The 18021-nt window shown below is 38.0% G+C and overlaps 1 protein-coding gene across 3 annotated transcripts in view; it reads left to right on the top strand.

Annotated features, from left to right (window-relative positions):
• The first annotated feature begins 1061 nt into the window (after positions 1-1061).
• Positions 1062-18021, top strand: part of LOC111154326 (sodium voltage-gated channel alpha subunit 9) — a 100762-nt gene continuing 83802 nt past the window's right edge. For 2 of the 3 annotated variants that reach the window (XM_022515067.1, XM_022514231.1), the window contains exons 1-6: positions 1062-1319; positions 7067-7185; positions 7941-8030; positions 8583-8711; positions 10570-10661; positions 11641-11850. In XM_022515067.1, the coding sequence (XP_022370775.1) occupies positions 1062-1319; positions 7067-7185; positions 7941-8030; positions 8583-8711; positions 10570-10661; positions 11641-11850 (898 nt within the window). Of the gene's footprint in view, positions 1320-7066; positions 7186-7940; positions 8031-8582; positions 8712-10569; positions 10662-10778; positions 10871-11640; positions 11851-18021 lie in introns of all 3 variants that reach the window. The other variant, XM_022515775.1, reaches the window with a different exon arrangement.

Here is an 18021-nt window from a genome sequence, read left to right as displayed (position 1 = left end):
TTTTTTATTTTGTATTTTTTTTTTCCTATAGGTTTTGGATACACATAGAAGTTGTTTAGGGAAGTCATAGTTTGAAAACATATCTTATTGATTTTTTTTAAATTTTAATATTGAATCTATCACATATATGTTCCAAATTTCTTTTCTTTGTTCTTCCTAAATATTTTGTCAAATTGTTTTAAATTCAAAATGAGAATATATTTTTTCTGATTTCTAAAGGGATATGCAATTGTAAGAAAATGTAAATATGCAAAATAGAATAAACCAGTCTTTCCATCACCTCATTTCACAGAAATGAGTTTCCCCAAGAGAGAGAAGCAGAGGTTTGTGAGCATGTTTTGAGATTAAGACAGAAGATGATTAGGTGATCAGAGAGGCAACAGAACTTGGAGAGTGGAACTATCAGAAGCACTGTCACAAAGAATTTTAAATGAGAAAGGTTCATTGAATTGCACTAAAAGCGAATGCTGATGAAAAGTAAAAGGAATCAATTTTTTTTTTTTTCATTAAGTTTTCACTTTAGAAGCTGGGGAGTGTTAAGTTCAGATTTTTAAATAAAGATGGTAGAGAGTGTGGGAAATAAATCTTATGTGTTGTAGTCAATAAATGCTAATTCAGCGTAATAATTTTGTGAACACATTACTTCTTGTAGTTGAAACCAAAATATGTTTTAAGATTTATTTATTTATTTGAGAGAGAGAGCACCCATGCACAAGACCACAGGACTGGTGTCGGGGGTGGGGGCAGAGAGGGAAAAGAGAGGAAGAGAGAGAGAATCTCAAACAGACTCTCCTGCCGACCAAGGAGCCAGAGACAAGTGCATCTCGTGACCCTGAGATCATGACCTGAGCTGAAATCAAGAGTCCCATGCTTCAGTCCCATGCTGAAATCAAGAGTCCCACCACCCAGGCACCCCAAAATCTGTTTATTATTATTTTTAATGTGCCATTTCTGGCTGGCAAACATTTAACACTCTATTTCTTTCTTTCTTTTTTTTTTTTTCTCGCTTAGGCCTCTTATGTAAGGAGCTGACGGGGAAATAAAATATACAGGATGAAAAGATGGCAACGTTGCCTCCCCCAGGACCTCAGAGTTTTGTCTACTTTACAAAACAGTCCCTTGCCCTCATTGAACAACGTATTGCTGAAGGAAAAACAAAGGAACCCAAAGAAGAAAAGAAGGATGATGAGGAAGAAGGCCCGAGGCCAAGCAGTGACTTGGAAGCAGGCAAACAGCTACCCTTCATCTACGGAGACATCCCCCCAGGCATGGTGTCAGAGCCCCTGGAGGACCTGGACCCCTACTATGCAGACAAAAAAGTGAGTGTATTTTTGCCTGCAGTAGTGCCTGCTCTGTTTGCTGCTTCTGCTCCGAGAGATATCTTACATTGAGATTAAGTGGAAGTTAGTGAAAAACCACATCATGACAAAAATTCCGTTAAATGCGTATGGAGAATATTCAGAACATGTACTTTTAGTTTTTCATCAAAACTGGTTCTGTCCTCAGCATATTATTTTGATATTCTTAATCTTTCAGAATATTCAATATAATGTTCTCTCTTTTGGGGACATTGTTGGGCTGGCAGAAAGGGCTGCTTAAGATGACAAAAGTTCCCGACACAAGACCTGAGCTGGGACAGGAGAACAAAGGCCCAAGCAGGAATCTGAGACCCCCTCCCTGGGCTCCTATGGACCAATGGGACCCCGAAGAGCAGGCGAAATATCCGAATAAGGGAAACTTGCCAAAAGACCCCTGAGCTCCCCTTGAGACCCCTTAAAAGCCCCCTCCTCCCTGCCTTAGGCGCGACTTCCGCTGCTCTGTTTTTGCTTTCCAGAGTCGCGGAACTTCGCCCGCCTGAGGGTGCCCACCTCCTCCCGGCGCAACTTTCATGGCTTCCCTTCTCCTGAGCCCTGAAACTTCGCCGGAGAGTGCCTTTAATAAATCCTGCCTTGCACCCACTTTGCCTGGTGTTGTGTTTATCTCGCCAGAAAAACTTTACAGACATGACATGGATATATACCTGCAGGAGCGAAATTACTGTCAATTAGAAAAGTAAGACCTGGTATCTGTCCAGAATGCGTTTGTATGCAGGTGATAGCGGAATCCATAGGAATGTAGAAGACCATTCAACTAGTAGTAGGGTTTAGATGTCTGCTTCATTTAGGGTATTGAAAAGAGAAGTCTGAGATGGTCAGAGAGGTAGGACATAAATCAGAAGATTTTCCATTGTTCAAAACAGAAAGAGAGGGAGTATCTCATAAAATTATTCAGAAAAGTGAGAATAAGGAGGGGCTATTGGAAGGAACAAAGAGAAGGAGCAGGTAGCTTCTTGCAAGCAGTTTGTGTTGGGGATGGAAATAAAGCAAGATGGTGGTGGAGAGCAAATAAAAAAAGGAAGTCGGTAGCAGTACATTCATGCTGAGAAATTTGAAATTTTTTCCACCAGAAAGATGGTCACTTGAGACACCAAATAAAGTGAAAACCTTTTTAACATAGGATATAAATAACCCCTCGAAAGTAAAGAAAAATTCTGGGGGGTGGTGGGAGGGAGAGGGTGGCTGGGTTATAGACATTGGGGAGGGTATGTGCTATGGTGAGCACTGTGAAGTGTATAAACCTGGTGATTCACAGACCTGTACCCCTGGGGCAAATAATACATTATATCTTAATTTAAAAAAAAAAAGAAGAAGAAGAAGAAAGTAAAGAAAAATTATTCTCCGGAGAAAAATGCAGAGGGTTGGAATAATGTAGCTGGTTGCAGATGTTAACAGATAAGATACAAGCTACCTGTCAGTTCATATTTGCATTAGAAAAGTGGAGAGAGGGGCACCTGGGTGGTTCAGTGGTTTAAAGCCTCTGCCTTCAGCTCAGGTCATGATCTCAGGCTCCTGGGATCGAGCCCCGCATCGGGCTCTCTGCTCGGCAGGGGCCTGCTTCCTCCTCTCTCCCTCTCTGCCTGCCTCTCTGCCTACTTGTGATCTCTATCAAATAAATAAATAAAATCTTTTTAAAAAATTAATTAATTAATTAATTAAAAAAAGAAAAGAAAAGTGGAGAGACTTGAGGGGCAAACAGAGGTTGGATTTTAAGAGTCCTGAGAGGTTGAAGTAATGCAGTAATGAAGTAAAGGCAGGAGCATCAGGAAATCCATGTTAACTGGCGTCAATATTTTCCATGGCAGAGGAGTGGACGTTGTCCTCTGGAAGTCAAATGTTCAGAGTAGCAGAGCTGGGAAGGTGTTTATTACATTAAGGAAATGGGAGAAAGTTGAAAACAACTCCTGGAACGTTTATTCTCTTGAGAAAATGAGAAATGCAGCATTTCTGACACGGTAGCAGACATAGCCGGATTGATCTTGAACTTTCTCCAACATTGCTTTGCTAATATAGTGCCTATAGACTTAGAAAGGTCAAGAAAGGCAGAATAATGTCCATTTAAGAACATATTCTGGGCCACTTGGGTGGCTCATTCGGTTAAGCATCTGCTTTTGGCTCAGGTCTTGATCTCAAGGTCCTGGAATCAAGCCCCTGATCCCAAGCTCCCTGCTCAGCAGGGGGTCTGCTTCTCCCTCTCCCTCTGCCCTTCCTCCCCATTCATGCCCTCTTCCTCTCTCTCTCTCTCTGTCTCTCAAATAAATAAATAAAATATTTGGAAAAATAATAATAAATAATATAAGTAAAATAAATAAAATAATAAAATAAAAATAAATCATATTTTATCAGATCATATTTTAATCAAGTCATATTTTTACTTGTTTAAAATATAATAAAAAGGACTATTTCTTGATAAGACATATAGCAAACCAGATTGTAAATATCTTGAGAAATATAAAATATGGTGAAGGTATATTTTGACAGTCGAAACACGTCTGCCTCCGTGGTCATTGCTGTGAATAGCAATACCTGATACTTTGCTCCACGTTAAAACCAGCATCTCAACAGGCTGGCAACACAACAAAAAGTAGAATACCTGTGAAGGCCTTGAGATAGTACACAGCACTGATTGATTAATCAGTATTGTGACATGGAAAGGAAGAATGCTGATATGTATTGAGGATCTCTGCGTCCGGCACTGGACTTTTTGTATAAATTAGCATACCTATTTATCATAATATGAGAAGGGAACTCCTACCCAATTTTTAGATGAGAGAGGGCTTGGGGAAATTAAGAAATGTGCCGAATGTTATACCCTAGAAGTTGTAGATTTTTAAAAATTCAAGTTGGTTCCTCTATTGGGATACTCTGTTGGGCAACATCTCTTAGCATAATTTAGTTTCTGCCATATAGCGACCACTGTGCTAACAACTTTACAAAAACGAATGAAACAATGATGAGTAAATAATGAGACAAGGAAAATAAAAAGTACTTCCTCGTTTTACTTATTGCTTCATCGTCAAAAATTCCTGGCTTGGCATGGACACCTACTACATTTCCTATTTCCAAAGGGGCTCTGGGTGTTTTTGAACCAGCCACCCCTAAAGGAGGAAAGGAGTCTTTCCGGGATAACCAGGGAGTAGAGATGTACAGTAATACTGGCTTGAAGTGACTTGGGAGGGAAGGAGAAAGTGTTTGCATTTGAATGGAAGATTATAGACTTATTAACTAATGGAGTAATGTTAGCTATGTGACAGACTAATTTAACAGATAACCTTTAGGATCGGACTCCCAACTCTTCACTGTGTCCCCAGTTCCTTTCAAATAATGTAGTAATGTTATGCAGTGCTTTTATGGTGAGTTTGTGAGAAAGTAAGAAAGAATAAATTACCAATACCCTCTACTATGGGAATGAAGAAGACAGGTACAGTGTCTTGTTATTTTCATATCTTCTGTGTTTTATATGTTTCCCGTAATTTCAGCAGTTGCTCCCAACATTGACTAAGAAGTTACAATGTGCCAGAAACTTAGAAGGCTTTCCAGGCACTAAGTGCTGGCTCTTGGGCTGCTAATTGGTGGTTCTGATATTTGGAATCACGTCTGTCCAAACCAAAGCATATGCTCTTTAGGCACCACAATTTTCTAAGTTTATGTTCAACAAATTCTTAAATAGATGAACAAAATTAAAAGAATTTATTCAGACTTTGATATCTATGTATTTCATAGGAGGATTTTAGAATTTACTTACTAAAGGGACCTAGATTGACCCCTCAGATTTCATTAGGCTTACTTATTTTTCCTTCCTTTAATTAACTCTTGGGTGTGTGTAAACCCAGAGAGTCCTAGAGAAGTTTTTGATTTAAATAAACATTGGGAATTTAAAATTAAAAAATAACAGATGAGTTCTTCTTTGTAAAAATTTCAAATGCAAGGTAACTGTGTCTGGCCAAGTCTAGGCAGTAATGCTGTGATTTTCATATTTGCTCAGCTGATTTCTGGTTGAGGAAGTCTCTCTAATGATTCTGACACAAGTGTGACCCTATCTCCTCCATACTATCACACTTTTCCATTTGTATTTCTCTGCATTATACTTGTCACGTCTTGCTTTGTATTCGAGTTATTGTGTATGCATCACCTTTCTAGGAAGTTTCCTGAATGCAAAACCCATGCCTCATTTATGTTCAGATGCATTTTATTACCTCATGAGCCATAGTTTTTCGCAACACAATTGCAGAATATAATGGATGAGTGAGTTTTTAAAAGGACAATGTATCAATTAAAGAAAACAGTGGTTTCTAAGACTAGATATTAATTTTATAACTAATTTTAAGGGTGCCTCAGTGGCTCAGTTGGTTAAGCATCTGCCTTTGGCTCAGGTCGTGATTTCAGGGGCTTGGGATCAAGCCCTACATGGAACCCTGAGTGGAGTCCCCCACTTTCTCTCTCCCTCTGCAGCTCCCCCTGCTTGTGCTCTCTCTCTCACATACATTCTTTCCTTCAAATAAATAAAATAAAAAAAATTTTAAGTGAAATTTAAAAAAACTAATAAAACTGATTTTAATTGTAAAAGTGAACTTTATGTTAAATTATGTTTAGTCATAACCAGTATAGTGAAAGTGACCAAGACTATAAAAGGGCACCTGAAAATAGTAGATTCTGATTTGTTTTCTTGAGAACACTGCCACATACAATTAAAAAGCAACATACTCAAACTTAGGTCTCCAATTTGGTGAAAAATATTTATTTCCAGAAGCCCATTCATAAACTTATATAAAATTCATATTAAACAACAGCAAAAGAGCAAGTCACCATCTTCTCAATAGCACAGGTCATTTCCCTACCAACTATAGAAAAATAAGACAAAGATTTGAACTTGGTCTCCCTGATTCCCCAGCAAATTTCTTAGATTGTGTTAATATCTTCTTGTTGTTGCTGTTTATTTGCTTGGGTTTTTAAATTTTTAACGGGGTACCAAAGCTATGGAGAATGTCATGCATTGTGTCATGGTTAAGTAACACATTTCAAGAATATTTGGTTCATTTGTATTACTTTTAAAAATTACTGTGGGTAGGAGCAAGGAAGTCCTTTAATTTGTGCTCTTTTATTTTAGCTATTATCGGAATTATAGCTAGAATAGGAAAATTGAAGTGGGTAATAGGATTCTTCTAATGCTAATATTCCTTGAATTTATGAAAATATGTTTTTGAAAGGACTCATAATTTGGAACATTTGCTCTTAATCATGGTAATAGCCAACAAGTATTAAAATTCTCAAGCTGTTGTAGCAAATATCAGAGATAGCTAGTTTCTATTTAGTTTGCTTACAGTGCAGTGAAATGAAAGAAGGAAATTGTATTCTAAACTAATTCCAGTGGCCACAACTTACTGTTACTGCTTTGGGTGTTAAAGGGATATGAAAAAGAGAAGACAGTATATTTTGGGAGCTCTAGGCAATCCGTGCTCACAAATGGCTCACTTCTTTATTTACTAAGAAGAAATGGATGGAGTTCATTGGCCAACGTGATTTAAACAGCTGCACTAATTAATGGCAGTGGCATCACGTTGGTTGAGTCCAATGGCAGTGTTTCTTTAATAGGACCCTACCACATGCAGATGCAGTAAAGTGCTGATATAAATGTGCTAAGATGAAATTTTGGATTCTCAATTTCATGACATTTTCTTTTTCTCCCACAGACTTTCATAGTATTGAACAAAGGGAAAGCAATCTTCCGTTTCAATGCCACCCCGGCTTTGTACATGCTGTCTCCTTTCAGTTCTCTAAGAAGAATATCTATTAAGATTTTAGTACACTCATATCCTTTTTAAAATGATTACTGGCATGGGTTCTTTAAAATGTAGTTTGTTCTGGGTGCCGGGTGGCTCAGTCGGTTAAGCATCAGCCTCGTCTCAGGTCATGATACGGGAGTCTTGGGATCCAGCCCCGCATCTGTGTCTCTGCTCAGCAGGGAGCCTACTTCTCCCTCAGCCCCTCCCCCTGCTCCTGCTTTCTCTCTCTCTCTCTCTCTGTCTCTCAAATAAATAAACAAAAGCTTAAAAAAAAAATGTAGTTTTTGTTATTTATTCAAATAGGGATTTTAGTCCTTTTGTACCTGAAAATATCCAGTCTTGGTTTACCAATTTCAATATAATTTGGTGTAAGTCTCTGAGAAGACTGGGAGAATAACAATTTTATCATTTTAGGATAAATTTCTTTATATATTCCTCCCTTGTTCAAAGAGATTTTTTAAAAAGTTATAAACTCATATACAATTATTTTCCAGTGGCACCTGGGTAGCTCAGTTGTTACGTGTCTGCCTTCAGTTCAGGTCATGATCTCAGGGTTCTGGAATCTAGCCCCACATTGGGCTCCCTGCTCCACGGAAAACCTGCTTCTCCCTCTCCCACTCCCCCTGCTTGTGTTCCCTCTCTTGCTGTGTCTCTGTCAAATAAATAAAATCTTAAAAAAAATTATTTTCTATGAAAAAGTTATCATTTTTAACAAGTGTCATTATCAAGTATTCAAAGCTCCCACTGTGTTCCTTTAACATATTCCTTGATTCTAAGCTACCTTATTTAGCATGCTTATCATGTGCACTATTCTGACGAACTGCATATTTATGACCATGAGTAACCCTCCAGATTGGACCAAGAATGTAGAGTAAGTGGGTATAAATCATTTTAATATGGTCTCTGTGTTATTTTATTCCTCTCCTTTCCTGCCACAAAGTTACTGCAGCTCTAAAACTTGTGGTGTATATCTGTGGTTGCTTTTCTTTCAATTATTTTTTCTTCTTTTGTGGTACTAACCTGCTACCAGTAAAATAGAATAATCAGATGTTACAGTCTTTTCTAGAAGAATGAATGTATCAGGTGTCCTGCCTTGTTCTTAGACATGTGTCTTTCTCATGGAAGTAATGTAGGATTTTTCCAGGCAGATTTAATACCTATGTTCTTAGTCATTTTGAATATCTCTACTTTTTATAAGAGTTTCTAATATGGACATTTTAAGATTTTCTGGAAAAATACCTTTCCTGTAGTTTATTCTAAACTATAGAGTGGATCTATAGTTTATTCTAATCTATAGAGTGGATCTATAAGCCAATAGCCACACGCCAATAGATGCCTTTCTTTGGTTGATCAGAAAAACTGAAGATTTACATGGTGCTGTATTCCCCTCATATTTAATATCTTATTGGATTCTTGTATCTAGGTACACTTTTACTGGAATATATACTTTTGAGTCACTTGTCAAAATCCTTGCAAGAGGCTTCTGTGTCGGAGAATTCACTTTCCTTCGTGACCCATGGAACTGGCTCGATTTTGTCGTCATTGTTTTTGCGTAAGTACATTTAGTTTTTTGAAATGGAAAACTCATGAGAATCATAGACAGCACAGTGTTCCAGTAAGAATAAGCCTTGGGGTCTGACTTCTCCTGCATGTAAAGTTTGCATTTAAAGGAGACTCTGTGAAAGCTAGTCATTGGTAGGCAAATATTAATTTTCGAGAAAGCATTTCCTATTCAAAAATGTATGACATCATTAAGATTGATCATCTCTGTGCTCAGCACTTGGATGGATAATCTATGCAGTGCAAGTAAGGTTCACACTTTTTCCGTGTCTTATTTAAAAGCTAGTAAAACCTGTAAGAATCACAGAAAAAGCTCAGGCCTTTATTTATAACCTGTTCTATTCAAGGGCTAGTAAGTACATTAAAATATAGAAACAAATCTTTTTATAAGGGATATCACTGCATACTAATCCTAACATCAGTGAATGACTTGTCTGTGACATCTGCAGCCACAGCTTTTTTTTTTTTTTTAAAGATTTTATTTATTTATTTGACAGACAGAGATCACAAGTAGGCAGAGAGGCAGGCGGAGAGAGAGAGGGGAAAGCAGGCTCCCTGCCAAGCAGAGAGCCCGATGCGGGGCTCAATCCCAGGACCCTGAGATCATGACCTGAGCCGAAGGCAGAGGCTTAACCCACTGAGCCACTCAGGCGCCCACCACAGCTTATTTTTAAGGGAAAAATATTACATTAAAATCTAAATTAAATTAATTCATAGTGATGTTCTTTTCCCAAATATATTTGCCAGAAATATTCCCTTGTGTATTTTTTTAAATCTCAAACCTAGATACAGTATTTTTTCCCTCTAGCATCTTGAATTTTAAAGGTAATGCATGTTCATTGGAGGAATTTTGACAATACAGGAGGGTCTTAAGATTTCTAGTTTCCTGGGGCGCCTGGGTGGCTCAGTGGGTTGGGGCCTCTGCCTTCGGCTCAGGTCATGATCTCAGGGTCCTGGGATCGAGCCCCGCATGGGGCTCTCTGCTCGGCAGGGAGCCTGCTTCCCCCTCTCTCTCTCTGCCTGCCTCTCTGCCTACTTGTGATCTCTGTCTGTCAAATAAATAGATGAAAGTCTTAAAAAAAAAAAAAAAGATTTCTAGTTTCCCGTTCCCTCACTCCCACCCCCACCTCCTTGCCCATCAGACTCACTTCTTTCATGGTCACGTGACTGCTGCAGCTGTACCTGCCACTGGCTGATAAGACAACATTATGTCAAAGAAAGCTGCCTCTTCTCTGGGATCTCATTATTTTAATTGAGATAATTTATATACCATAAAATTAACACTTTTAAAGTACAAAATTCAGTGGATTTTTTTAAAGAATGTTCACAAAGCTGTTCAACCATCACTAATCTCTAATTCCAGAGTATTTCCATTATCCCCAAAAGAAGTCACTTCTGTTCCCTTCTCCCCCTAATCCTTGGAAACCATTCATCAAGGTTTTCGGGCTACACATTCCATATATGAATGGAATCATACAGTATGTGGCCTTTTGTGTCTGGCTTCTTTCAATTAACATATGGTTTTCAAGGTTTGCTGCTGACATTTTATAGGATATTAAGTATCTATATTACCATAATGTTGAGGCCTAATAATTGAAGCATTTGATTGTTTATTTAGGCATTTAAGTGTATGAAAACCACTTTAATAATATATTTGTATTTTGCTCACATAAAAGGGGTCAAATCAAATCTAATCAAATTAAATTAGTTGTGATGGGGGAAAAAAAAGACTTGCATAACTATCCATTTAAATAAGAATTTTCCAAATATAGGCAACACCTTGAGTAAAGGCACAGGTAAGTACCATAGACTCTATCTAAATTCTGAATAACTCTGATTTAATTCTACAGGTATTTAACAGAATTTGTAAACCTAGGCAATGTTTCAGCTCTTCGAACTTTCAGAGTGTTGAGAGCTTTGAAAACTATTTCTGTAATTCCAGGTAAGGAATGATTGGTGTGAAGCATTAGGCCACTCATAACTCCAACTATTTGGGAGTTGTTCTTCCTTTGTTTGTGTGTGTGTTGTCACTGTGTTGTGTGTGAACTCCCTATTACAGATATGTGACAGAGTTTGTGGACCTGGGCAATGTCTCAGCGCTGAGAACATTCAGAGTTCTCCGAGCACTGAAAACAATTTCAGTCATTCCAGGTGAGAGTGGGGTTAAACACCAGGGCTGACTTTGATCATTTGGAGGAAAGACAAGAACGACTTTCTCTTATGCAATTTTAATTAAATTTGATTTTTTATGTTTTTCACAATCATTAAAAGTCAGCCTTTGAGTTTAATCAACTGCATGGGTCTTAGAGGATGAAGATGGCCATTTGGCTCACATCTCAACTTGAAATTTTCCCTCCTGTGTAACAGATGATTTTCCATTTTGTTTAGCCGGGAATGAAAATTTCAATTTGTTTTTATTGCTTTTCATACAGTTAGGAAAAGAGATTAAAAAAAATATATCAGCATGGGGGTGTTGCATGTCGTACTCTTTTTTAGCTTTCCACAACAAACCATTTCTTAACTGAAAATTAGTTGTCATTCTGCGCTGCAATTCAGCCTCTTTGTTTTAATATCTTTACAGAGAGATGGTTTGTTTGACAAGCATTTGCAAATTAGCACTTTTAAAAATTATTTTTACAAGCGAATATGGTGTGAGCAACCAAATTATTCATTTTGACAATTGGGTTACTCTTTGGAAATAGTTAACAATTTTTATCCTTTGCTGTAATATATAGAAACAAAATATATATGAAACAGCAAATCTACCCTTTTGAGATAGTAGGCTTTTTTCAAACTAGGTTATTTAAGGTCATCGATTTGATACAATGCATGCATTTCTAGGAGAGCTCGTGTTTTGTTTTTATTTCTCATTCAGAGGCTTTATTTCATTAGGAACACTTTTTTTTGGCCCCTGTGTTCAGGCCTGAAGACCATTGTGGGGGCTCTGATCCAGTCGGTGAAGAAGCTCTCCGATGTCATGATCCTGACTGTGTTCTGTCTGAGCGTGTTTGCCCTGATTGGGCTGCAGCTGTTCATGGGTAACCTGAAGCATAAGTGTCTGCGGGATCCGCTGGAAAATAATGAAACATTAGAAAGCATCATAGATACCCTTGAAGAAGAAGACTATAAAAGTAAGAATGTCCCTGAAGTTGTTAATAGGTTGAAATAAGATTGTCTGCTTTTAGCAATGAAATGTTGCTTTCCTTTTAATTATTTCAAATTTGTTCAAATATATAGGAAGTTGCCACTGTATGCATATGGAGATTTTCATAAATCTCCCTGGTTCTAAGGTTGCTAGCAGTTCTGGTATTAGACACATGATATAGTTCCATAATTCCCAATTTCTGTAAGATAAAAATGAATAAATTTGCTCTAGAGAAATAAATTTGGCTGTGACTTAATATTAACGATTACATTTCATCATAAGACCTATTATGTGTTTTAGATACTGTAGTTTTATTGTAAAATCCGTACTTAGGTTTATAGAGTAATTTATTTATTATATGATATAATTATATTTTTACATTTGCATTATACTTAATATCTATAACATATATAGTTGTATAAATCCTACTATAACAATCATATTAATTATCACATATTAAAATGTCTGCTTTATAGTATTTCTGAAGATTTGTATAAAGCAGAATGGTTTTCTCAGCACTATCCCTATAATCAGTGATGAGTTTCTAAGCTCTTTCTAAGGGCTTCCCTCAGTCTAGCCAGTGGCATTATATCAAAGTTAAATTCCATCAAAACTAGTTATGTAGGAAACAGATGAGTTGATCTGTACACACAGTCTCGAAGTCTACTTAATTCACAAGTGTGTTTTAGAATATCTTACAGAAGGCCCGAACTGCATGTTTTCTGAACAGATCTCCCTTAATGCAGTTTCTTTTGGCAGAGCTGTTGATGAATTTGGGTGACAATGAGATCAAACAAGATTGTGCTTTCCTTCTAACACCCAGTGTGTCTCTGTGCTGTTGCCCACATGAATCCATAAACCTTAATAGATACTTAGATCCAGAGTGGGAGTAGGGACATCAAGAAATCTTCTAAGTGGATATGTCTTTGACAGAATAAGATCAAGGAGTCAAGGTCAGGATTCTCCTTGGATTATGAAGGGTATACATCATTTTCTTACTTTACTAAATGTGTGCTCTCCCACTCACTGGGGAAAATAGAAGCAAATAAAACCTAGCTAATATAGTAAAAGGCTATAAATAAAGAAAACAGAAAACAATATAGAAGCCTAAAATGAGAAAACTGAAGGTTTTCAAGTAAAATATTTAATGTATAATTTCTTTATTGCCAGTGTTTGATGATGAGGAATTTAGCATATTTTCCCTTCCATTTTATTTTTACTTATTTTTCCAGTTTCTGATTTATATCAATATAATCTTAAATTTTATTTTCAATTTACAAAGACTTTTATTCCTCCATTTGTATAGTGTAAAAGTAACATATCTTATGGGTAATTGTTGACATGTACAATTAAAAATCAGTTTACAATACCTACTTAAACTTAACATTTTTTTTTTAAACTAGGGTCATTACCAGTTCTTTTAGTTTGATTGCATGTAGGGTTAAGGTTGGGCCGGGGTAATATGATAGACTGAGGGAAATACTTGGAAGTTGTGGAAATTGCAAAAGGATGATGAAAGTGAGTGTCTATTTGATTTAAACTAGACAAGGAAAGAAGTGAACCCAGGAGTTGGTTGATAGATTATGAGAAAGTGGTGAAGTAACTGAATTAGGATTCTTGAAGAGATCAAAGAATTACAATGGTAAAGGCTGCCTACAGAGAAATCCTGAATATGTTCTGAAGGTCTTTTCTAGTACCTACAGCAAAGCCTTTTTTGGAGGTGTTTTTTAAATGTATTATCAAATCAATGAGCCCACTCTCTAACCTTGTATTTCAAAAACATACAATGTATAGATTTCCATTGAAGGTGAGCACTGTCTACTTTAATGCTCATCAGAATTCCTCCTTGCTACTACAGGTGAAGGAAAGGTTCATGTGCACAGTCAGTAGCTAAATTTCCAGTAGCTATTGTACTTTAATATGGTGTAGTTCTGTTGGGATAAAGAAAGATAGTCTCTTATTTCTATTTTCTGGGTGTTTGACATTGATTAAGAAAAGTTCCTGGAAAAAGCACAGTATTGGTTGCGCTACTCCCAGGGCTTTTCCTGTCTTTATCTACAGTGCTTTCCTTGTGGGGACTCCGAACAATGCAGTCCCCCAGAATGCAGTGTGTCACTTGCAGGCATTCTGCCTCTACCTGATCCCCTGCACTAGTGTTCTCAGAGTTGACTTATTATTGCCTCCTGGTTGAGGAATAAGCCCTTCACTCCAAAAGCCCAAGTCGTACACATAGTTGCTAAAAGCTGTTTTTCTGAGTCAGGCTGGATAAAACTACTCATAGGATGTCTAGGTCACCATTCTGTACCATTGGCCTTGAAATTAAAAAGAAATTTCCTCAGAATCTGCACTCGATTGAATGTCAGTTCCAGACTTTTGTTGAATGGATTTTCCAATTTTCTATTTCCTTTTGTCCCCTTATGTCTTCCACTGTGAGGTTGAGGCTTATCTATTACTATCCACACCCTTTGTTATTATACTGAATTATGTCTATTTAATAGCTTTATTGAGATAATTCACATACTGTGAATTCCTCTCTCTTAAAGTATGCAATTCAGTGTTTTATAGTATATTCACAATATAGTCACATTATGCAATAATCACGAATTTTAGAATAATTTCATCTCCCCTCAAAAGAAATCCTGTACTTATTGGCAATTGCTCTCCATTCCCTCCACCCCCTAGCCCCCAACAACCACTAATTTACTTTCTGTCTCCATGGATTTACCTATTCTGAACATTTTTTTATAAATGAAATCATACAATATGTGGTCTTTGTGTCTGGCTTCTTTCACTTAGCATGTTTTCAAGGTTCATCCGTGCAGCAGTAATTCATTTCTTTTTAACTGCTAAAGCATTTTCCATTGTATGTACGTACTACATTTTGGTTATTCATTAATTGATGAACATCTGAGTTGTTTCCACTTTGGGGATATTGTGAATAATTCTATGATGGACATTCATGAGTAAGTTTTACTGTGGGCCTAAGTTTTTATTTCTCTTTGCATTGTGTTTTCCCTTTCCATGTTAACCTTAATACTCCTGAGGCTAATTATTCTAATAATTTAATGTCTGCTTGTTTAGAGATTATTTTAAAGTGTTCTGTAAGAGCAGAGTGAGCTACTGCCCTTGCTTTACCTTTCTTCGGTCTCATACTGACTTGAGTCTCTTTGCCCTGCCATGTGCTAGTACAGGCAGCTCTAGAACCCTTTCTTTCCTTCTTCTTCTTCTTTTTTTAATTAACATATAATGTATTATTTGCCCCAGGGGTACAGGTCTGTGAATCGTCAGGCTTACACATTTCACCGCACTCACCATAGCACCTACCCTCCCCAATGTCCATAACCCAGCCATCATATCCCTACTCCTCCCATCCCCTAGCAACCCTCAGTTTGTTTTGTGATATTAAGAGTCTCTTATGGTTTATCGCCCTCCCGATCCCACCTTGTTTCATTTTTTCCTTCACTACCCCCACAACCTCCCACCCTGCCTCTCAAATTCCTCATATCAGAGAGATCATATGATAATTGTCTTTCTCTAATTGACTTATTTCACTCAGTATAATACCCTCTAGTTCCACCCATGCCGTCGCAAATGGCAAGATTTCATTTCTTTTTTTTTTTTTAAGATTTTATTTATTCATTTGACAGACAGAGATCACAAGTAGGCAGAGAGGCAGGCAGAGAGAGAGAGGAAGGAAAGCAGACTCCCTGCAGAGCAGAGAGCCCGACGCGGGGCTTGACCCCAGGACCCTGGGATCATGACCTTAGCCGAAGGCAGAGGCTTTAACCCACTGAGCCACCCAGGCGCCCCAAGATTTCATTTCTTTTGTTGGCTGCATAGTATTCCATTGCATATATATACCACTTCTTCTTTATCCATAGATATTCTTTGATGGATATCTAGGTTCTTTCCATAGTTTGGCTATTGTGGACATTGTTGCTATAAACATTCGGGTGCACGTGCCCCTTCAATCACTACATTTGTATCTTTAGGGTAAATACCCAGTAGTGCGATTGCTGGGTCGTAGGTAGCTCTAGAGCCCTTTCTTATAAAGCAGCTCCTCGGTGGTTGGTAACCATGAGCCAGAGGTACTTTAAAGGATAATTCTAAAGTAATCCTTCCACAACAAAATTATCGCAGAAGCTTATATACAAAAAATTGCTTCTTAACCTCCTCCATCCTCATTCCGTCATACCCGCCCTACCTCAGGCACAGTTTTTCCAAAAAGTTGTTCGTGTAACATTCTCACCCAAATTTTCACCTCAAACTAAGAGAGGCTTTATTGTTTTGTTTGTGACTTCTAAGATTTGCGTCTTCTGTGTAAGACAAAATGAGGTGAAAATCAGTCAGTTACTCTTACCTGGAATGGTTTAATAGTTTAATAATGCCAGCGGCCGCTCTCTGAGCAGCTGTGTAGAATGTGTGGATCACTGGATTGCTTTACGTGCAATATCCTATTTATGCTCTTCCACAGCTCCACAAAGCAGGCACTCTAAGCACATTTCTAGTTGCAGTGGCTAACCATTAAAGTGGTAAGATCGTTCACCTGCACGGGAAGGGGTAGAAGCAACATTCAAATCCATGTATATCTGACTTGAAAGTCTTTCTTCCACTATCACTCCAAAGGCCTCTAATAATTATATCTTTATTTCTTTGATTTGAGCCCAACAGGAAGATGGGCCCTTATTAAAAGGCATGGATATTTGTCAGTTCTTTATACATTTACTGTGTGTGGTTTGGATCAGCTCCCTGTCTTAAGAGTAAGCCTTGATAGTATAGAGGAAGAGATTATGAGATCCCTTATGCCTGAAAATGGGCACAGAGGGTACCATGATGAGAAAATGTGTATTTAGCTCATTGCCATATACTCAATATCTGGAACTTCATAAGTCCTGTGTAAATACTAACGGCTTACTAACGAGAGAATTTCAGGAGACAGGGTGTGTCCACTTAAAATACTGCCTCGCTGTCTCCACCTCTTCTAGAATACTTTGGGCATCCGCTGGGGGCTCCCTTCCATCTTTTTTCTCTCCTTCCCTTTCTGAGTTACACTTTCACTTTGGGTTCCCTCAAGCCCCATGGCTTTGAAAACTATCTACTTGGTGATCCTAATTCTGGTGTCCTCCCTCTCCCATGTTGACACCAGCAGCAAGTTCTGTCTACACTGTTTTCATCCCCTTCTCTCCATGTGCACAGCTACTCTCTGAGTTTTAGTCATGTCACCTCTCACTGTGTCACTTAAGTCATGTCCCTGCTTTCATACTTGCTCTCCTATAGTCCACAGTCCACAAAACAACCAGTCGGACATTTAAAAATGGTGATTATCTCCCATTTCTACCTCCCACTTCTATCACTGTAACCATACTTAAAACCCAAACTTCCTTTCCTAACACACAAAAGCTTACATCACCTGACCCATGCTTACCCCTGCCACCATAGTTCTCTCCACTCACTACACTGTAGCCAGGCTGACTATCTTGCTGGTTCTTCCATACACCAACTTCACTTTTGCCTCAGGACCTTTGCTCCTGCTCTTGACTCTGCCAAAATATCTCTGCACCGGGGTCTTTGGATGCCTGGCTTCTTTGTACATGTAGGCCCTAGTTCAAATGTCATATCTGGAGAAAGGCCTTCCCTGGCCACATTTTATCACATTGGCTTCTTTTCTTTTCTTTTTTTTTTTTTAATGTATTTTTTTAAATTTATTTTTTATTTTTTATTAACATATAATGTATTATTAGCCCCAGGGGTACAGGTCTGTGAATTGCCAGGTTTACACGCTTCACAGCACTCACCATAGCATATACCCTCCCCAGTGTCCATAACCCAACCACCCTCTCCCTACCGCTCTCCTCCCAGCAACCCTCAGTTTGTTTTGTGAGATTAAGAGTCTCTTATGGTATGTCTCCCTCCCGATCCCATCTTGTTTCATTTTTTTCTTCCCTACCCCCTAAGCCTCCCACATTGCCTCTCAAATTCCTCATATCAGGGAGATCATATGATAATTTTCTTTCTCTGATTGACTTATTTCGTTCAGCATAATACCCTCTAGTTTGATCCACATCATTGCAAAAGGCAAGATTTCATTTCTTTTGATGGCTGCATAGTATTCCATTACACACACACACACACAAACACATATATTATATATTATATA

This window comes from Enhydra lutris, unplaced genomic scaffold, assembly GCF_002288905.1.
Source record: "Enhydra lutris kenyoni isolate GAN:26980312 unplaced genomic scaffold, ASM228890v2 scaffoldscaffold1, whole genome shotgun sequence".
Classification (NCBI taxonomy): Eukaryota; Metazoa; Chordata; class Mammalia; order Carnivora; family Mustelidae; genus Enhydra; species Enhydra lutris.
This window is presented reverse-complemented; position numbering and strand designations above follow the sequence as displayed.